Raw genomic sequence first — 20,653 nt, forward strand, 5'->3', positions numbered from 1 at the left:
TTCCTCTGGCTCTGTGACACAAATGTCTGTCTCTAGGGTTGGAGCAGCAGGAGAGCTCTGGGACCCAGCTTCACGAGTTCATTTCTCTGCTGGCATTCCCAGGAGGGCCCTGTTTCCCCCAGTGCTGTCTTTGGCTCCCAGGTTCTCTCACTTGGCCAGTGGGACTGTGGAGTTTGCAAGGTGCTGGAGAGGGACCAGTGGGTAGCAGAGAGCCAGAGGTGTTTCAGCAGCCTGGCTGTGCTTTGGGTTTTAGTGAGAGAACCTCCTTGCCTTGGAGCCATGGTGGCAATTGCCATTGATGTTTGAGGTAGGTCCCAAAATCAGCAAGTCGCAGATCAGCTGTGGTGGAGCATTGTTTGAGCTTCCTTGGTGACTGTCATTTTCAGGTCTCTGCTGCCAAGTCTAAAGCCCATGGAAGGAGGCTCAGAAATTGCTCAAGGCACGAGAGTTCTTGTGTTGGCAAAGAACTCAAAAGTAGATACTGTTACTGAAAGTAATTTCCTAGAGGGGAGTGCAATAAACCTGTTCTTGCGTATGTGGACACCTCTCCTCTGGCTTCAGCAGCTCCTTGATGTACCTTCCTTTCATTCATGACAGAGGAGGAACTGCTTCTCAGTTGTTGGCTGTTTCCTCAAAGATTCCCCAGAAACTGCAAAATGCATTTTAAGTGTGTGGCAAAAGTATGGATGAGAAAAAAAGGAAATACATATGAGGCTCCATAACTTAGGGGAAATTTGCAAGCCAAACATAGAATTGATCCAACACAGATTATATGAAGGACCCTTTGTCACCAGGCACCACCTTTTGCCAGGATCCTTCTTTTCTGTCCAGGAGCCAGAGGTCAGAATTGTAGCCAGCCATGAGATGAACATCCTGGTGTGTCTCCTGCTGTCCTAGAGATGGCTCTGACTTGGGCATGGTGTGCTGGTGAAGAAGGCAGGGCTGGACCACACAGTGAGGTTATGATGGCAGGAGGTGCTTTATCAGCTTGAGGTCCATGCTGTGTAAGGAGAAGAGCAGTGAGAGCTTCCAGACTCGGCCTTTTAATCTTCAGGAAGCCCTGCTGATGACAAGAAGGCAGTCAGGTCTAAGCTGTGCCTCCTTGCTTGTCTGCATCTTCTTTCTCTCAGTTGTGTCTGTTACTGTGTTGCTCTCTCTCTGATTCTTCACTGGCCTTCCTGCTCTGTGACTTTGTTTTGGCTTTCCCCTTGACTTGAGACTCAGCCTGTCTCCCACTTTTTTGGGATTTTTCCCTTCCTTTCCTTTTACTTCCCACTGGGTTTGGTTCTTTGGTTCTCCTTTTTTTTTTTTTTTTTTCCCTGAGGCACTGACCTCACACCTGACTCTTCTCTTGTGCCATCCTTGTCTTTGGTCTCCCTTGTGGAGGAGAGATCCCAGCCAGTCCACACACACACACAGTGCCACCATCAGAGGGAGAGGGAATCAGCCCTTTGGAATGCCACCTAACATCTCTGCAAGTGGGGGCAAATAGAGGGATTTCCTTGCTGAATCTCCTGATGGTTCCTCAGAATGCTCTGCCACGGGCAGCCCTTGGCAGCTGGGACCTCTGCTGAGCCAGGGCTCAGGGGAAGCCCAAAATCCCTCCTGCCTTCCTGGTTCTGGGCTTGGAGGAGTAAATGCTGCACCCAAGGTCCCCCCAGGGCTGGGAGATGCAGCTGATCATTCTGGTTTCTGACCATTCTGGTTTCTGACCATTCTGGTTCCTGACCATTCTGGATGTGGCTGAACCAGACTGACAGGAGCAAGAGCTGCTGGGGTGAACTGGTGCATCTGAAGCATCACAGGTTCTTGTGGCCATAATTTAATACACAACAGCTTCCTCTCCCTGGCCCCACTGGGTTTGCTGAGTTACCAAGCCAAAGTGGTCCCCAGAGGTTTAGGAAGAAGTTTGGAGCCTGGGTTGTTTTTGGATTGCTTTCAATTGTCTGTTTTAAATTTATATTAATAACCTTCTCCTTCAAAAACTATCTCAAATTAAACATGAAATAATCATACACTAAGCTCAGTCTAAAGTTATTCAGATCTATGCAAATATGCAAAATAAGGTACTTAAAATGTCAAACAGTGCATATTAGCTGAAACTGTACGAAAAAGTCTCATCTGGGAAGTACAACTGGCTAAGCATCTGAAAGCAGTTTATTTCAGTGCTTAAATCAGGTTTTGATCCCAGGTGCTTCTGCAAATGAGTTCATTTTATTCAACAAGTTAGTTCAGGTGGACTCAGTGAAATGTTTGGGAGCTGAAAAAAATTTATCAATAAAAAAGAGGCCTGAAGTCTTAAAAAGGCAGCTAGAGCAATTTCCTAAGTGCTTATAATGCTTGAGTATTTCTTGTATATCAAAAATCAATTAGTTCCAAACACAAAACATAATTTGTTCACACCTCCCCCCCCTTTTATTTCTGCTCTTATGGTTCATTATGATAATTTTATGTAAGTGATGAGAACAATTCCAGAGTGCCAGTTTGGTGCTCATGTAGCTGGATGGAGCCTTGGTCCAACACAGAGGAGGCATTAATGAGAAAAGAGAAGATCAATATTCACATAGTGAGTAGGGAACGTGATGGGGAGTAGGAAACGTGACTCCCACCCCGGAGTGGGGTCAGGAGCTCGTGGGGTCTTGCACAGAGGCTCTGCAGGGCCCTGTGACCCAGGGAGGCCTCGTTTCACTGCAGGGCTCCCAGGGGATCCCAGCCCAGCTCCAGGGGAGCCAGGATGGTGTGGTGGTGACCAGAGAGGTGCTAGCAGGGCTTCTCCTTTCTGGAATGGCACAGGAGTGACCCCTGTGCTGTCAGAGCCCCGCGCTGGGGCGGGCCTGGGAGCACTCACCCATCCCCAAAAGGGCTCCAGCCAATTTCACCCAGGGGCTTTGCTTGTTCCAGCTTACAGAGCAGTCCTGCCATGAAATTCTTCTTCTGTTTGTGCTAAAGCCACAATCAGGTTCTGTGTGAGGAATTGGGGGTTTAGCTGGCCACAAACCTCTCACAGTTACCAGATCCTTCAGCTGAGCCCTGGCCCCAGCTGCCTTACTGAGTTCAGCCATTGGTGAAGAGGTGGGTTCCTGGAGAGCACTGTGGTTGTGTTGCAGAGCAGACGGTGGGGTGTGGCAATGTCAGGAAGATTTTTGTTGTTTCCTTGTGTTTTGCCTTGTGTCACCCCTCAGCTCCTCCTGAGGAACTCAGGTTTCCCAAGAGCCGTGCCTGTGCCTCCCCTGCTCTTCTTGCTTGATGTGAAGACAAAGCTGATAAAGGGCTGGATCATTTTGCATCCAGAACTAAGTGTTCTTTGCCAGTACACTCTGAGGGCATCTTGTGCTCCCACTGATGGTCAAATAGGACCAGAAGGATTTTTTTCTTCTCTCAACCCTCCTCCCAACACTCCCACCCTTCCTTTTGCATCTCTGCCTTGGCAGGTGTGTCATGGCACCACGAGGAGCTGATGTCCCCCAGCCCCAGGGTGCAGGCCAGTGCCAGGGGACAGCCTGAGCTCAGGGGTTCATGGGCCAGAGCTCAGAGGGCAAAGCAGGCCAGGAGAACTGGGCCTGGGCACAGAGCTGGTGCCCGTGCCAGAGCGAGCCCTGCGTGTCCCAGCACGACCTGCTCGTGGAGGCTGGGCAAAAGCAGAGGGATCTGGGCCCTGTTCCTCGAGTCAAAGCTGTGTTATTAAAGCTGCGTTATTAAATCTGTGTTATTAAAGCTGTGTTATTAAATCTGCCACTGTCCTGGCAGAAGTGACCAGGGAGAGGGGTCTGTGCCTGACAGTGCAAGGGCCTGTGGGGACATGGTGCTGCAGGAGCTCTCTGAGCCAAAGGGGCCTGTCCTGATGCCCTTGCCCAGCTGAGTGAGCCACAACCCCTCGGGGATGCTGGCCCACGGAGAGGGCGAGGCATGGGGTGGCCCTGGTTTTGTTCTGGGATGCCCCCTGAGCTGTGTCCCCTGCCTGCAGGACAGCGTGGCTCTCACAGGTGGCCACTGTCCCACGCTGGCAGGGACAGCAGCTGTGTGAGCACATGGCTGCAGGAACCTCGTGGGCTCTGGGGAGGACAGCCACCACTGCCCACCCCAGCAGGTCTGGCTGTGTCTGGGGAAGCTCCAGGGCAGGTGGCAGCACCTGGGGGAGGTGACAGCCAGGCTGGTGTCACAGCCTCCCCCAGCTCTGCAGGGCCCTGGCAGCAGGAGGCCCTGACTGTACTGTCCTGCTTTGCAGCTGATGCAGCAGCAGACCACGGTTCTCTCCACCTCCCACGGCAGCTACCTGAGCCCGGGCGTCGCCTTCTCCCCGTGCCACATCCAGCAGATCGGGGCCGTCAGTCTCAACGGGCTGCCAGCCACTCCCATCGCACCAGCGTCAGGTGAGAACCCCCTGGAGGGAACTCACAGGGCCCAGCCAGGTAAAAGGGTTCTGCACCTCCAGGCCAGCAGCTGCATTAGCTCGCTGCTTCCCAGCAGTGCAGCCTCTGAGCACAGCAGTCTCTGCACAAATTCCTGCAACCCCCTGACACCCTCACGTGTTCTACACACATCTTCTTGCCCTACAGCCATGCGTTGTAGCTGCAGTTTTAGTGAAGAAGGACTGGATTGCCAGGATTGCACTTGACTCAGATCAGCAGGGTTGCTGTTCATGATCATCGTCCCACAGCAATAATGCATGTTGGGTTCAAACCCCTGTCAGAGTAGGCATGTGTCATGCCAGGTGCTGTGCAATCCCAGATCAAAGGTGTTGCCCCCAAAGCTCTGACAGAACTCAGGACTGGCAGTTCTTCTCACACTCTTCCCACAAGTGCTGCCTCTTAATTTTGTGAAGGCTCTAGCACCAGTCTGTCATCTCCATGTGCCAAAGAGAAGAGTTAATGGCTTATACACAGCAGTCTTGCCAGGCAGGTGGAAGGGGGGAGCAGGGGCTTTGTGGGACCCTGACTTTCATGGATATCCTCTCTTCTTGCTCTCCAGGGCTACATTCACCACCTCTCCTGGGAACAGCGGCCATGCCAGGACTGGTGGCACCCATTTCCAATGGATTCACTGGAGTGGTACCATTCCCAAATGGGCATCCAACCTTGGAAACAGTTTACACCAATGGCCTTGTGCCATATTCAGGTATTGAGAGCAATAAAAAAAAGCCCACCATGCAGAGACCTGAGGAACTGCAATTAGTTCCTCTTCTCTGGATTCCCCAGACTTTTGTAGCTCCCTCCCAGCCAGGCACTGAGACTCACCTGGGGGCGAGGGTGGGAAACAACAGTACACACAGACACACAGAATGCATGAGTGATTGCCTTTGCTGTGCTTCTAATTGTGCTTTTCTCTGCAGCCCAGAGCCCTTCAGTAGCAGAGACTTTGCACCCAGCCTTCACAGGAGTTCAGCAGTATGCAGGTACCAGCTTCCCTTGTCTCCCTCAGGCCCTTGTGTGGCTGACCAGATCCTCAGGTAAATGGTTTGTTCTGTCTCCTTGGGCTACAGCTGTGTATCCAACCACCACCATCACCCCCATTGCACAGAGCATCCCTCAGCAGCCTCCCATCCTGCAGCAGCAGCAGCGAGAAGGTGAGGAGCAGAGTGGGAATAGGGGTGTCCAGTGGCATGGGTGGGATTTGTGGAGCTCATCTTCTGCACAACAGAGCCAATGGAGAGGAGATAACACTGATTTTTGTCCACTGATCTTTAATGCTGGGGCTGGGGTATGGAAACCACCACATGTCTGCAGTGAGTGGGCTGGGAAGGATCACAGGATGTTTCCTGACCTCATGTCTGGCCAGATGCTGCCAGGTGCAGAGGGGCAGTAGGCCCTGGAACACCTTTCATGCCAAAGGGGATGAGAGTCAGCACCTTCCCAGGGGCAAAGAGTGCTCATCCCCTCTTTGCTGGTGCCAGAACCACAGTGGAACCAGTCAAACCAGCCTCTGCAATGTGCTCTCCTCTCTTTTCAGCCTTCATAGCCTACTGAATTTATTTTCATCTTACTTCAAAACTGGCTTGAATAGAATTTGGAGGCAAAGGCATTCTGTCTCTGCACCTGATGGGTAGAGCAAGTGTCAGCAAGGGAGCAGCTTCTTGTGCTCCTAAGGAGTAAATGAAGGAGTGGACAGGACCAGGTCAGCCCAGGAGGTTTCCAGTTAAGGCTGTGACTTCTGGACTGAAGGAGACGCTTCAGGGAGTGCTACAGCAGCAGCTTTCACACAGCAGTGTCTGCCACTCTCCTAGGACTGGGACAGCTGTGAGCTCTCACCTCAGCTGATTTCCTTCCAGCAAAACAGCACCCAGACACTCACAGAGCTGGCTGTGTCCAGCACCCTGTGTAGGAACTAGGCAAGCTTTGAAAGAGAATCTGCTCTCCAGAAACTCTAGTTTTGTATAAAGTATCCCAGTTGCTCTTTGAAAGCCCTCAGATCCCTTGATGGACCAGTGACAGGGACAAGCAAGGGGAGGCAGAGCAGAAGAAGGCAGTGCTAGGGCTCTCCTCCAGTGCTGTGCTGTGAGCTGAGCCCATTTCTCTTCCCCTGCTCTTTGGGGGCTTTCTGTTTTGTCCTTCTCCATCATCCCCATACCTGCAGGTCCTGAAGGCTGCAATCTCTTCATCTACCATCTCCCCCAGGAGTTTGGAGACAACGAGCTGATGCAGATGTTCCTGCCCTTTGGCAATATCATCTCCTCAAAGGTGTTCATGGATCGTGCCACCAACCAGAGCAAGTGTTTTGGTAAGTGCAGGCAAGGGAGGCATGATCAATAATAATGAGACTGATAGTGGACATGGCACCAGCAGTGCCACTGTCATCCATCCTGTGTCCTTCCTTCAGGTTTTGTGAGCTTTGACAACCCCTCCAGTGCACAGACTGCTATCCAAGCCATGAATGGCTTCCAGATTGGCATGAAACGCTTGAAGGTCCAGTTAAAACGGCCCAAGGATGCCAACCATCCCTACTGACAGCAGTGAGCACGCAGGAGTCACTTCTGCAGCACAGGTAAACTGCCCCAGCAGGGCACAGCTCTGCTCAGGGTCCAGCTGCTCCCTGCAGACTGGGAGGCCAGGAGTGGAGGCAGTGACACAGCTGGTGGGGCAGAGGCTTCACCTGAGCTGGGCGACCAGAGCAGGCCTGGAGATGATGGCCAGGTTCAACCATCAGCAGGCGAATCTGTGGCAATGGGGCAAGCCCAAAGCCAAGCCAGAGAGGGTTAGGGTCGGGTCTGGTGAAGGTGAACAGGGTCAGACAGAGTCCAGATTGCCAGGCAGGTCTATAATGACAACAGTAAACATTGAGGTGGGAAGCCAGTCCAGGGGTTAGAGCGCAGGTAGTGAGATCCATGGACAGGACAGATCCGTGGACAGGTGGAGACTGGCACTTGCACACTGTGCATCAGACAAAGGCTGATGGCACAGGGCTGTAAGGAGACTCCTGGAGCTGTGGGCAGAGTGTGGACAGACAGTGCAGGTGTCTGGTCAAGTTCATCAAGGCCTGTGAGTGCCCTCAGGGCCCTGACAGGCAGACGGTTCCAATGGCCTGTTTGTCATCCAAGGAAGGTTTTACTCTGCTGTCTGGCTGTTCCCAAAAATCTTTTGACTGCCTAAAAAGGTATTAAACCCCAGTAGTTTTCAGCTGTTACATGGGCCCAGGAGTTAGTCTGCAAACAATGCTTTCTGGGGTAACAAAAAATAATCCCGTGATTCACAGGGATCACAGAAAAGCAGAGAAAAGGTGAGACCCTTGAAGGGCTGCTGTCCAAGAGGCAGCTCCTGCCAGCCTACAGATGGGGAGCAAGTGAGGGCTGATATGATTTGGGTCAGAGTCCTCCATGTTTAAGCAGCAGCAGCAGCTCAAAGCCTGAGGTTTGCACAGATGTCTTCCTAACCTCCCAATTCCCTCCCTCCTCCATTTCTGTTCAGGTGAAGGGAAAGTCCAGAGGAAGAATTCCTGCTTCAGGTTGATTTTCAGAGAGGCCAGTAAATTTATCGACTCTTTTGACACCACCCCTTTCCTTCCTCGGCTTCCCACCTTACCCACCCCATCTTCCTCCTCCCCTCCTCTCCAAGACATGCAATTAAAGAGAAGGCTCAATATCTGCCCAGGAGGAAGATTCTTGCCACGCCTGGACTCGCATTTTTGCTGCTAACGTGGTGCAAAGCAAAGGGACCAGCAAACCAGCAGCCCCTGGGACACGGAGCTCTTCCTCTCGGGGTGTGGCTGGAGAACATGGACCAAGCAAACCCATGGTGTGTCTCTAGGTTACTGCAGTGATGTGTGGAAATTTACTTCCGTCCCTCCCTCCCTCCTGCTCTGTTTCTGGCCCTTTCATAGATAACTATAAATATATACAGTCTCTATTTTTTTTTTAAACTAGCTCACAGGACCAAACTTTTCCATTCAGAGACTGATTGCTTGCAAGAGGTATTGGAAATTAGGGGTTTGCCTTTGCAACAGTGTCTTCTCAGCACGCACTGCAGATAGGCCTGAACATTTTGGAGAGAGGGAGCTGGGGGTGGGTTGGGGAGAGAGAGAGCGAGCGAGCACATCTCTCTGCTCAACACGAGCAAGAAGAAGGAGAAATACATTCCTCCAGGATTAGGGCACAGTCAGCTGCTCAGCTTGAGTCACTCATCCACCTTAGCACCAGCCTGGTTTAGGATCTGGAGAGCTCTGTCTTACCTTTCCAAGGGCTTCTGCAGACAAAGCTCCTGGGATGTGGTGCCAGCCCCTACCCTGAGCACTCCGTGATTAGGCTGAAAGCACAGGAAACCAGTCCCCTTACTTAGAGGAACTGCACTGCCTCCCCACACATGGCACAGATCCGTGTTTCACAGCTCTCCATGGCAACTGCATTTTCTTGATGAAGGCAGGAGTAGATGAGGGAGTGTGAGCAGATGCAATCTCCAGCGCAGCTAGAGAAGGCTCCCAGGGGCTGCACACTGCCTCCCTGTGTTGGATACCAGCACTGGAGAGTGGGCAGTTCTTCCAGATGACACAGGACATTTGCACCCTCTGAATTCAGCAGGAGGACTCTCCTCGTGCACCCGCTGCAAAGCTTTCTCCAGCAGATGCAAGGAAAATAGGAAGAAAGAGGGTTCCATTCTGGAATTTTCCCCCTCAGCACCCCCTCCAAGAGACAGAGTCTACATTATGCAGCATATACATATATATACACATATATATGTGTAGGGACAGCTCTATACACTATATACACAAAGTCTAAAGCACAGAATGTAGTTCAGAACTGGATTTTAAAAAGATCCCCTGGGAGTGGGGGATGTGTGTCATCCTGACAAGGCACATCCCTTGAACAGTTTGGAACAGTCTCTTCGAGTTTCTACAAAAGTAAGGAAAGGAAAGCAAGGCAGAACAGACCAACAAACCCCAGAGTGATTAGGAATGAACGATTTCAATATTCCAGAGTTTGATAAGGTACCACAAACATTGGAGTGTGTGTGAGGGTGTGTGAGCACATTGAAATAGGGACAAGAGAGTTGGTGGGGCAAAGTTGGTGCAATTGATAATGAAGTGAGCTATGGGGATTTTGGAGATTCTCGGCCAACTCTCATTCTCCTCCAGTTTGCCCTTTGTTCAGGTGTTTGTGGCACAGTCCTTTAAGTACCTTCAGATCTCCTCAACCACCCTTCTGTGTCTGACGCTGAGAGTTTATGAGAGGTGAATGAAGCTGTGAGAGTCTGTGTGTTTCTATAGTCCATGTTTACTTATTGTAAATACCATTTTTATACTTAACATCTATTATGTATGTGATTTGTATAATGTACTTTATTTCTGCTACAAGTAATTTCATGAAGTTTAAACTTAGTCTAATTTTGAACAAAACAAAAAAAAAAAAAAGAAAAAATATGAACAAATGCAAAATGGGAAAAAAAGGACTTTGGGAATCCTAGGTCAAGCTGGTTTAAAACAAGCATTTACAGTTTCTTCCATCACAGTTACTGATGTGACTGTACAATGTTACAGGTGCGATACAAGCTTTGTCAATGTCAAATTCCTCACTCTGGTCAAAAAAAAAATCCTAAATTTATTTAATAAAAGTTTTACTTGCTAAGTAACTGGGGCTCTCCTTCATGTTGTTGGTTGCACCTACTTTTAGGTAATGCTTACACTTGAAGACATTGCCAAAGCCCTGTGCTAATTTAACAGATCACATGGGGTCAGCAAACAGACCTTGGCCCACAGAATCCGGGGGACCAATATTTCTTCACAGAGGAAGCATCAGCACATAACACCAGCACATTAAAAACTTGTTTATTATAAAATAGAGATAAAAATTCTACTTAGAGGAAGCAAGGGGAATCTAAAATGAAGTAGTGGAGGAGGATATCCCAGGAATGTACAGCCATTCCAGGACATCCTGTGCAGACAGACAGGGAGGGGTTAAAGCTGGGACTGAGCAAAGGCTGGATGCAAAGGAGACAGGTGAGGCTGAAGGAGATGGGGAGATGGGAGGAGGGCTAAGGCAGAGTGAACAACGGGAAAGGTCTCTGACTGATGGGTAGCAGCAGCAGAACCGTGGCTGAAGCATGATGACAGACCATGAGTCTGTTAGGAAAAGGGGACTTTGCCACCACTGCTGCCCTGTTCCTGCTTAATACCAGTGGTTGAGTGGGATGCTTAGTGGGACGGCAGGAATGTGATTAGAAGGGCTATAGGATGAGACTGGGCACCCCTCAGGGACTGCTGTAGTTATAGAAAGACCGTAGCACGCTGTTCCCGCTGCTGGGGAACAGAGCCCAGAGGCAGCGGAGCTGCTGCAGCCACCGCGGGTAGAAAATCTCGTGCGCCCGGGTGGCTCCGCCCCGGACGATGGAGAGCGCGGCCTCGGGAGCGGGGGAGGCTCTGAGCTGCACTTTGCCCCTGCAAGGCAACGGGCACAGGGTCACTCCAAGCCAGGCAGCCCCTGCTGGGGTTCGAGCTGGGCACGCTGACCCCACAGGGCTCTGCCTGCTCCCGTTCCATAATGAACAGCCCCTGTGGTGTGCCCAGGCAGGTTCACTCTCCCCAGGCAGATGCACACACCCTCTTAGAGAGAGCTGCTGTGCATACTTTGGCATGTTTTCTAGAAGAGATGCATTCCTGCGGACAAACACATACCTGGTGCACTCCAATGCTGACTCAGTATCAATCAGGCCCAGGATGCACAGTGTGACAGACACATCTTTCTTCTGCATGATGAGCTCATGGCGCAGTGAACTGAAAAATCCATCCAGTGCAAACTTGGTGGCAGAGTAAGAAGTGGTGAATGGAGTGGGGATTTTCCCTGGAAAGGGAAAAGAAAGAATGGAAAACCCCAGGAAACTGGGTGTAAGGAGGATCCATGGAGAGGGAATCTGGGAGAAGATGCAGGCTTTGTCATACGGTATCAGCTCATGTTCTGTTCAGGTGAGTCTCCCTTTATGTAAGTATATTAGAATACTATTACTATATTATTAAGTATTTATTATAATATTATTATATACTGTTAAAAGCACAGTTTGAAAATGTGTTTAGGAGTTGAACAATAGAGAAATATGAACAGTACTGGGAATCATTTTTTCCACAAGGCCAAGTAATTTTTTCCACTTACTCCAGGTAAAATCACCAACCTGTGAGGGAAGAAACAACCACCAGAGCACCTCTGTTCTTCTCCAGGGTGGGAAGAGCTGCTGTGGCAAGAGCCACATAACTAAAAAAATTCACCTGGAATAATAAATGTAGATATTTATTATTAAGAAGCAAGAGGGTTTGGAAGCATGAACCAAGAAAGTCAGTAGAGTGATCAGAAATGGAAATGAGCATGTTTTGGAATTGCCTTTTCAAACATCAAATTAGAAAAATCATCTCTACAGATGGGGACAAGCATTGCATCCATGAGTCTTTCAGATTCCAGAAGAAGATCCAGAGCAAAGGTTATGCCTGGGCTTTAACATACAGATTTCCTGACAAGATAAAATTAGCTGTCCCTGCTTTTCCTTTATGCTATTCTTCACTCTGCAATCCCTACCAAAGACACCAGTCTCAGTTTGCTACGTTTCTTGTAAGTCTCCTTTTAAGTTTCTCTTGACTGAGCTCAGACTACAATGAGGCACAAAATTCAGCATCTCTTCAGAGCTTAACTGCTCTCTTAAGAATTTCTTACCTATGTTCCTATGTTCCCACTCTCTAGCAAAAAGACTCCTTCCAAAATGAAATAGAAACTACTGAATGAAGAAGACTGAATCAAGAAAACAGCTCTTCATTTCCATGGCCCCAAAACCTGGCACCAGGGTGATTCTACAGGAAAACTCTAAACCTGTTAACAGAGACTCAAATGGCAGACACCATTTCAAACAACTCTGTGTTCTGCAATTGTGTACATGCCATAGACTAGTAGGAAATGCTGGCTGCTGACTTAGAGACCTTCCTGAACTAAACACAACTGCCTAGAACTACCCATCAATCCCAAACTCCTGGGCTAAAGGGAGGTAAGAAGGACAGAAGGAAGAAGTCTGAAGTTCTTCCCAAACATTCCTCTTCACAAATGTGCAACATCTGAGCAAAACACCTCTCTAGCAACAAAGCCTCCAAACTGCTTGTCTCAGCCACTGCCACAGATGTGGATTTGCCTTGGAGCTTCCCAAAGCTGCTGCAGGAAAAGCCAGGCTCACCCAGTTCCAGGTGAGCTGGGAAGCCTCACCTGCATGAGCCAGCGGGTGTATTCCACATCTCCAGCCCACTCCTGGAAGCGGTTGGTGCCGGCGTGGTTCAACACGAGGTAGTCCAGGCCCCCTTGGACAGCAGAAAAAGCAGTCACACAAGGGGCCCATCCCCTGACCATCAACCAGGGAGCTCAGAAATGCCAGGAGGGCTCAACCACTCCCTCAGAAGGCTGGAAGTGCTTTACCATGAAGACAGATTAAATATGCCCACCTGGGAGCAGCTTTGACTGCTCCTCAGGAATAGAACTGAAAGGAAAACTGTTTGATTTTAACAATAACTCCCTGAAATGATGTTTTGGCATGATTCAGGCTCAGAACTTAGTTCTGGAGGTACATCTACGTCCTTAACACCTTTCTCAGTTGAAGGAACTGAAGCAGGAAGCTCCTAGAATGAGAATTGTGCATACACCTGAAAGCCAAAGAGATGCTCAGGATGCTTACCCAGCTTTTGGACAGCAAACTGAACAACCTTTTCAGGCTCTGAAGGGGAAGACATATCTGCAGCGATATAAAATATTTTCTTTGCTCCAAGTGTCAGGCATTTCTCCACCACCTTGAAAAAGAATACATCCCAAAGATTAAAATATTTGGAAAAAGATTAAGGGAAAAGGGCACCATAAAGCACATACTACAGTCAGTGAGAGTTCTGAACAGAGACACACTTTAATTTAAATTTTACTGCTGTTTGGGGCACGGAGAGCTCATTCTGCATCCAGACTTTGAATCTGCATCCTGCAAAGAGTTACCTCTATTTAACTGTCTGCTTAAATGATCTACTTTGGGACAGGATCAATATTCACTTGAAAAAAAACCCAGTCTTCTTCAGGAGAAATCTTCTGGAACAAGGGTTATGCTTTACATTAAGTTCTTCTCTTTTTTCCAAAATAACTGGAAAATAATTCATCTTTCATAATTCCTTTGCTATGTTGAGTGTGTGAATGTGCCTGGCATTATTTTAGCTATTTGCTGAAATAATGCCTTCCAGTCATTAGGAACTATTATTACACTCACTGTCCCCAAGTCACCTTTTGCACCATTTCACAGTGAAGAACCTTCCTTGGAAGTCACACATCTCCACAAGTAAAGAGCTACCCCTTTCTAAATATTTCCCATTTCATAAAGATGGAGTCTCATCTGCTGGAGTTTATCAAAAAGCTACAAAAAGTCGTGAGTTTTTAACAAAACAGCTACAAATAGAACAATTTGGACTCTGAAAATCTGGACAATATTGCACAAGAATTGTGGTTCATGGAGTATCTCAAATTGAAGAGGACCCATATGGATCATCAAATCCAAATCCGTGCTCCTCACAGGACTCCCTCAAACCAAACTTTATCATTAAGGATGTGGCTCAGATATTCCTTGAATTCTGACAGGCTTGGTGCCATGACCACTGCTCCCTGGGGAACTTACTCCAGGGATTGATCATCCTCACAGTGGAGAACATTTTCCTAATGTCCAGCCTGAACTTTCCCTGATGAAGCTTCACACCATCCCCTCATATAAATAAATGTTCAGGCAGTCAAAAGCTCAGGCACTGTATTTGCATCTTCTTGTACAGGCCAACTTCTCTTCTGGGTTTATGTTTAACAGTTCTGAAGGAAAATCTATCATGCTGACAACTAATTTTTTTGTTGGCTTAGTAAAAGCCCGAATCTCTCATGTCTTCCCCCATACAAGGATGAGGTTCTTACCTTCTGCAGCACAGCTTCCCTTATGTCAGTCAACACAATTTCAGCCCCAAATCTGGCATAATGATATGCTATCTGCTCTCCAATCCCAGCACTGGCTCCAGTTACGAGAACACGGGCACCAGACAGGCTCTCTTTTTTATGGGAAAGAGAATAAAAGATACAGAAGTAAGTGAAGAAAGAGCAGACGAGCTGCCTTAAATACTACTGGAGCTTTAAAGAAGAAAGATGCACCTAAGTGCTCAAAATTCCTGGTGCTTCTCCAAAACTAGAAGAGGCAGGACTGGTGATGCAATTACATGATGATGCCAGCTAGCTGTGCCACAGGGCCTAGCCTGGGTTGCTAGAACAAAATCTTTCAAGAACCAAGTTGTTTTTCACCTTCTGAGAAGCTGTACAACATAAACCAGAAACCAGGCTATGTGCTCTCTGCATATCATTTACTCATCAGCCTGGAGACACATCAGCCCTCTTGTGCCAGGCACTGCACACCTACAGAAATGGTTCTTGACACCATGGAATTTACAACCAAAACATAAAAAGAGCAAGGCAGTAGCAAAGTGTCATTTTTCCCCCCACAGAGACAACAGGATCCCTGCTCTTAGACCATTTTGTCTTCCTCTTTGTTTCAAGTTTCTCTTTGTTTCTGGGAATGAAACATTGCTTTGGGGCAACCAACTTTAGTAAGACTACGGGTAGGAATGAGACCATCAGTCAAAGTTTGGAAATTAAACCTCTTCCCTTGTGTAACTTTTATTTCAGCTTGGTGAGCCTACCTGGGTTGAAGTCATCTTTCCAGAAGAAAGTTATGAGCCTAGCTACAGCCCCTGTAGCACAAAGCACTTTTCCAATTGGCTTCATATCCCTCCAAGCTGTGAGGAACTAAGTGAAGTCTTGAAGCTGAGCACTTCAGCCAAAATAATACTGTGTTCTTCTTCTTCTGATTCCTGGAGCCGCCCTGGGAGAGGCACGTAAAGGGTTTTGTAGAACCAGAGCCCACCTGAGGGGAAGGATCTTTCACCGGCAATTCCCACAGCGCTCTGCACTCAGAGCCAGCCTCCACACACCGCCAGACCACAGGAGAGAAAAACCCCCTGAATTTAGTGTCTAATCTTAGAGAACTCTTAATTCATTAAAGACTGATGACATCTGGCAGCAGTGACCCCAAAGCAGCCGGATCTCGGGAGGGAGGCGGCGGCAGAGCCCACAGGACGGAGCCTTGTCTGGAGAAGAGGAGCAGCGGGCTGAGCTGCGACACAGCGCGACAAAACGGGCGGCGGGGACAGCGCCACAAAGGCGCAGGAGCCGCGCTCGGCCCCTTCACACCCTCAGCCCTGCCCGGCCCCCTCACGCCCCTCAAACCCTCGGCTCGGCCGTGCCCGGCCCCCTCACACCCCTCAGCCCTGCCCGTCCCCTCATCCCCTCAGTCCTGCCCGTCCCCTCACACCCCTCAGCCCTGCCCGTCCCCTCACGCCCCTCACGCCCCTCACACCCTCAGCCCTGCCCGTCCCCTCACACCCCTCAGCCCTGCCCGGTCCCCTCACGCCCCTCACGCCCCTCACGCCCCTCAGTCCTGCCCGTCCCCTCACGCCCCTCAGCCCTGCCCGTCCCCTCACACCCCTCAGCCCTGCCCGGTCCCCTCACGCCCCTCATCCCCTCAGCCCTGCCCGGCCCCTCACGCCCCTCACGCCCCTGACGCCGGCGGCGCGGGCGGGGCCGCGCGCGCACGTGACGGTCCCGGTGCCGCCGCCGCCATGGCCGCCCGCCTGCTGCCCGCTGTCAAGTGAGTCCCGCGGGCCCTCCCGGCCCGGTCCGGCTCGGCCCGGCTCGGCTCGGCTCGGCTCGGCTCTCCCGCACCCTCCGCACGGCGTTTCCCCCCGTGCTCCCCGCGCCTCAGTGCTCACCGCTGTCCCCGGCCCGTCCCCAGGCCCGCGGCCGGCCCTGTCCCTCGCTCTGCTCGCTTGGCTGCACGCCCTTGGCCTCGCCTCCCCCGCAGCTCCCGGTGTGTGTTTGTACACGCCGGGAGGGCCCTGCAGCTCTCTGTGGGCGGAATGGACGTGTAACAAAACCCGGGAGTAGCGCGGGGCTCGGAGCTGCTCGTACACCCACAGCGAGGCAGTGCGGAAGGGTATCCTTGGGACCCAACAGTGCATTTTAGCAGAAAAATCGCTTTTCCTCGAAATGCGTGTGAATACACGACTTTAAAAATTGGTTCGCTCTTGTCAGCTCTATTGTATCTGTCGTATGTCCTACTACTGCAGTATTGCTGTCTGCCAAATTTTGGGTTGTCCCCTTGTACAATAACTTTGGCTGTTTTTTTTAAAGGGAAAACATCCCTCTGTGAATCTGGGAAAGTCACTTACCTCCGATCTCTTATTTAGAATGGAAATGCCAATAAATGCCAAATATTCTCTTCCCGTCTTCCCTTTTGTAGGTTGCCATCACAGCAGTAAAACTGGTAACTGCACATCATGCAGGAAACTTTAAAAGCCTTGGCAATGCAAACACCATGGCCAGGTGTTCACTGAGCATAACAAGATCTTGGTATCTGTCAGATTTATTAGATAAATATCAGATTTATCAAGAAGAACCACATTATTAATATGGATGGCTCACCCACTGCAGAATTCTTTAGTTGCTTTTAGCAGAGGAATATGCCAGTGATTCTCAGGCTTTAAAAAGTGGCACATGTTCTTGAGGAACTTGACCCTTTCTCATTTTTATATTGAAAACCATAATTGATAAAATGTGAATTAGAAGTAGTTTAAAGGGGCTGACAGGCAGTAGTTGTCCTGGGAAGGCAAGGAACATAGGTAGGTATTTTTCTGCTGATTTTTACCTCCAGTAAGACATGAGATTTCTTTACTGATACAGTCTTTGGCAGTCACAACCACTGAAAGAGATGCACTGATGGTCAGAACACGAACTGAACTGTTCTGCTTTCAATTCTTTCAGGTTTCTGATCAAAGGAGGCCTGGCTGGAGCTGCTGTGTACGTGGCACATGACCAGGGGCTGCTGGGCAGTGGCATTGAAGGTGCTGAAGCACTCAGAAAAGCTCAAGAAACGCTGCCTCCAACTATCCAAGAGTGGACAGATTACCTGGGCTGGGAGGTAAGGGCTGCTCAGGTGATCCCTGCAACACAAACACCTCTGAATCAGGAAGAGAAAATATAGGGGTGATATTCTGATTCTGGTGAGCCTGGCAGGAGTTTTACTGTTGAAACTGGATTTCACATTGCAAATATTTTGAAGAGGATTGAAATGGAAGGCGAATAAAATGCTAAATTTGGGGCAGAGACATTGCTCACAGATGTTATTTCAAAGGAGAGGGGTAAGCAGCCTATGCAGGGTCGGGGGTGGGGGGGATTGCAAACATGCTGTGGGAAGTATTTCACTATGTAGTTTTCTTCTGAAGGATCCTACTTGTTTTTAAGAAAAACAATGAAAATATTATCCTCCCAATTTTTCACATTGCTAAACATTCAAGTTGAATTTAAATTGCTTGAAGAGGCCCCTCCTCTGTGAATAGTTCTTAGTTTTTAAAATCCTCAGAAAATAAGAGACCTTTGCTTAAAGTTTGAGGAGATTTTTCATATTACAATTATAAACTAACAGAGACAGCCATGGAGACGATTTTTCAGGAGCACCTAAATAATATGTTCTACCTTTTGCACCTACTTTATATTGCAGGAAAGAGCAAAGCCCAGATTTAAGCATCATGTCTGGTCCCTTTTGAGGCTTGTGGAGAATAGGCACCCAAGTATTTTTGAGATCTGAGGGTCAAGAGGTTTTGCCAAGGTGATGTGAATTCCAAGTGAAACCCCTCAAGTGCTGATATTTTGTCTGTCTCTTTTTTTCTAGCTCCCACCCACTCCAAAAATTGACTTTTCCCTCTCTGCTTATTGGAATAAAGGTAAAATAACTGCTTACTAACTGATTCTGAGCCCAGTCTTTGGCTTTTCAGAAAGGATGAGCATTCCCATTGCTATTATAATTTTAGGCATTTTTGCTTGAATGCCAAAGCATGTTATAAATACCTAGTAATATATAGGTTTTATGGTGTAGCAAAGAATCTTTATGTAATTGTGGGGAAACACAATACACAAATAACTGTGACATGTCCAGAACTGTAACTGTGGCAAGGCCAGAAATAAAACAGGACTTAAACAAAGAACTGAGCTCAGTCCTGTAATTGTCTTAGCTCATGTAGACCCTGAATTTGGAATTTCTGTGTCACAAATGCTCAGGGCTTAAAGAGATCTACAGTGGTAGTGTTAGAAATTGGGAAATTTGGCTTGAATGATGATCTTGGGGTAATTCTTCTCTGCTTTGCTTGCAGGGGTGCACAGTGTCATGTCTGCCTTGTCTGTAGCTCCCACCAGGGCCTGTGAATACACAGTGGAAGGCTGGAAATACATGAAGGATCTTGTGAAATGAACAGGATTCTCAGTCCACCCCTCTGGAGGGCAGCTTGGCCGTGTAAGGGCTACAATAAAAGACTTTGGTGGAACTTCCATTTGTATTTGGGTTGGTTTTAGCCTGCAGAGTGGAATAATTGCTTTGTCTTAGCACTGATCCAAGGCTCCAGGAATCACAGATAGTTGTGAAGTGATGGCCATGTGCTGAGAACAGCTTCTGTTCTAAAATTTAGAAATGAAATAGATTATTCTGAAGCTGAATTAATCTTGAAGGTGAATGCCATCTAATTCAAACCAAGCCAACAAGAGTTCAAAAAAATTAAAAATCCAAGGTTACAGTAAAAGATGCTGTAAAAGATGGCCTAGGAGGATTATACAAGTACAGGGGAGAGTAACTGATCAAAATTTATCTGCATGAAACCTTTTGTTAGCTTGCACTATGCCCTAGTTGGCAGACTGTGCACATTTTCGTTTTAATGTGGATGAAAACTTTCACAAGGTCACTTTTCAGTCATAGCCCAGGCAAATGTAAGGAGCACCAGTGGCCTGGAGGGCACCACTTGTAAAATAAAAGTTATAAATTGATTCTGTGTTTTTAACCCTCTTTGATAGCATTGTTACAATTACAGAATGTGCCAAAACACAGCTGCAGAACAGGGAACAGCAGGAGAGAGAGATGAGTCCTTACAAAAGTCAGGAAGCAAATATAGAACATGAGGATGAAGAAGGATTTGCAGTTTTGTTTCCTTTTTTAACAAATAGAAAACATGATGAAGCCAACTGCCCAGAGATTTCAGAGGATTTGGCTAAGATGCAAATGGCTTAAGTTAATTCCTGAAGGATGGGTCCATCAGCAGCTCTTAAACCTGATGGTCCAGAGGAAGCTTCAAGCACAGCAAACCTTTAGCTGTGTCCTGCAGGTGCCAAATGTTTCACCGCACCCCAGAACTCAAATAACCTCTATTACTGTCCCATTTCTTCTCTAACTTTCCAATGTCCACTGCTCTTGAAGGAGCACAACTTTGGTTCCAGGTCTACTCCCCCTTCTCACCAGGCCAAACCTCCCACCAGAGATCCTGACATTCATCTAGAGTCTTCCACTCTCTGGCTTTATTACAAACCAAATGGAACCACTTTGGGCAAGGCACACCATGTACAAACAGAACACTGCACCTCTTCTATGCTAAGAACTTAAGTTCTCCATGCTTTTCAGGATCTTCTGTACCACTTCTTTGCCCTTTGATGATTGCTCTCCAAAGCTTTGTCATTGTAATATGCTTTTTCCATTAATGAATGAAAAAATATCTTCAGGCAACTCATAAAAAAACTCTTTCTCATTAGAGAAGAAATTTTTTCCATCGAAGATGGAAAAGCCCTAGTGACCCTACAAATAAAAGTAACAGGAGTTTTTTTCCTCTTGGCATCATAAATGCCATTTTTAGGGTACGGTTAAGGTCATGTTGCTCCAGAGATGTCTGCATGAAGACAAATTATAACTTGGCTATGACAAAGCAACAGATCATTTGCACCAATCTCGATCGTGTCAATTCCTCAACACAAAATTATGCCAAAGCAGAGCCAGTGGCTGCTTCTAAGGAAATTATGGACTGCTAGGTAAAATTACTGGGCTATAAGACTGGTGGAATTTTGCACTACCCTGATCTATCAGAAGCTAAATAAAGTGATCCTGACAAGCACCTCTGTGCTGTCTCACAGAAGCTATGCTGCTATCACAGAATTTAACTCCTTTTTCAGACATTATGTGTCTGAAATGCTTTTCAGACATTATGTGCAATAGCACATGACACCAGATGAAAAGAATTCTTTACCACTTGCTCTACGAGCTCCTGTGGCAATTTTGCAGTG

At 48.3% G+C, this 20,653-nt stretch overlaps 3 protein-coding genes across 7 annotated transcripts in view; 2 read left to right on the forward strand and 1 right to left on the reverse strand.

The window, feature by feature from the left end:
* Positions 1–10,052, forward strand: part of CELF5 (CUGBP Elav-like family member 5) — a 37,754-nt gene extending 27,702 nt beyond the window's left edge. For all 3 annotated transcript variants that reach the window (XM_030256604.4, XM_030256606.4, XM_030256605.4), the window contains 7 exons: positions 4,226–4,370; positions 4,969–5,115; positions 5,330–5,392; positions 5,480–5,563; positions 6,571–6,714; positions 6,814–6,978; positions 7,899–10,052. In XM_030256604.4, coding sequence (XP_030112464.1) covers positions 4,226–4,370; positions 4,969–5,115; positions 5,330–5,392; positions 5,480–5,563; positions 6,571–6,714; positions 6,814–6,941 — 711 coding nt within the window. In that variant the 3' untranslated portion in view covers positions 6,942–6,978; positions 7,899–10,052. The remainder of the gene's footprint in view (positions 1–4,225; positions 4,371–4,968; positions 5,116–5,329; positions 5,393–5,479; positions 5,564–6,570; positions 6,715–6,813; positions 6,979–7,898) is intronic.
* A 180-nt stretch (positions 10,053–10,232) lies between these two features.
* Positions 10,233–16,579, reverse strand: LOC121468066 (hydroxysteroid 11-beta-dehydrogenase 1-like protein). Of its 3 annotated transcripts, none has more exons than XM_041710906.2 (8): positions 16,273–16,579; positions 15,145–15,326; positions 14,372–14,502; positions 13,119–13,230; positions 12,656–12,747; positions 11,586–11,679; positions 11,095–11,260; positions 10,233–10,857 (listed from the first exon to the last, which is right to left on the reverse strand). In XM_041710906.2, the coding sequence occupies exons 2-8, from the start codon at positions 15,227–15,229 to the stop codon at positions 10,671–10,673; spliced, it is 867 nt and encodes a 288-aa protein (XP_041566840.2). In that variant the 5' UTR covers positions 15,230–15,326; positions 16,273–16,579; the 3' UTR covers positions 10,233–10,670. The 3 variants fall into 3 exon arrangements, with proteins under 3 accessions (XP_041566840.2, XP_072775359.1, XP_072775358.1); XM_072919258.1 differs by lacking the exon at positions 16,273–16,579 and adding an exon at positions 15,369–15,731 and having other exon boundaries at positions 15,145–15,240; XM_072919257.1 differs by lacking the exons at positions 12,656–12,747; positions 16,273–16,579 and adding an exon at positions 12,180–12,271 and having other exon boundaries at positions 15,145–15,731.
* Positions 15,999–18,883, forward strand: MICOS13 (mitochondrial contact site and cristae organizing system subunit 13). The gene is made up of 4 exons (XM_002196900.6): positions 15,999–16,151; positions 17,324–17,480; positions 18,231–18,282; positions 18,709–18,883. Exons 1-4 carry the CDS (start codon positions 16,123–16,125, stop codon positions 18,804–18,806), a joined length of 336 nt encoding a protein of 111 aa, XP_002196936.2. The 5' UTR covers positions 15,999–16,122; the 3' UTR covers positions 18,807–18,883.
* The last annotated feature ends 1,770 nt before the right edge of the window (positions 18,884–20,653 follow it).

This window comes from Taeniopygia guttata, chromosome 28, assembly GCF_048771995.1.
Source record: "Taeniopygia guttata chromosome 28, bTaeGut7.mat, whole genome shotgun sequence".
NCBI lineage: Eukaryota > Metazoa > Chordata > Aves > Passeriformes > Estrildidae > Taeniopygia > Taeniopygia guttata.

Bases quoted from the DNA above. Each gene is read 5' to 3' on its own strand.
- MICOS13 (XM_002196900.6), top strand. From the start codon at position 16,123: ATGGCCGCCCGCCTGCTGCCCGCTGTCAA. The intron at 17,481-18,230 runs GTAAGGGCTGCT...CTTTTTTTCTAG, and splicing joins CAGATTACCTGGGCTGGGAG to CTCCCACCCACTCCAAAAAT. The intron at 18,283-18,708 runs GTAAAATAACTG...CTTTGCTTGCAG, and splicing joins CTCTGCTTATTGGAATAAAG to GGGTGCACAGTGTCATGTCT.
- LOC121468066 (XM_041710906.2), bottom strand. From the start codon at position 15,229: ATGAAGCCAATTGGAAAAGTGCTTTGTGCTACAGGGGCTGTAGCTAGG. The intron at 11,680-12,655 runs GTGAGGCTTCCC...TTATTATTCCAG, and splicing joins ACACCCGCTGGCTCATGCAG to GTGAATTTTTTTAGTTATGT. The intron at 11,261-11,585 runs GTTGGTGATTTT...TTCCCTTTCCAG, and splicing joins GGTTGTTTCTTCCCTCACAG to GGAAAATCCCCACTCCATTC.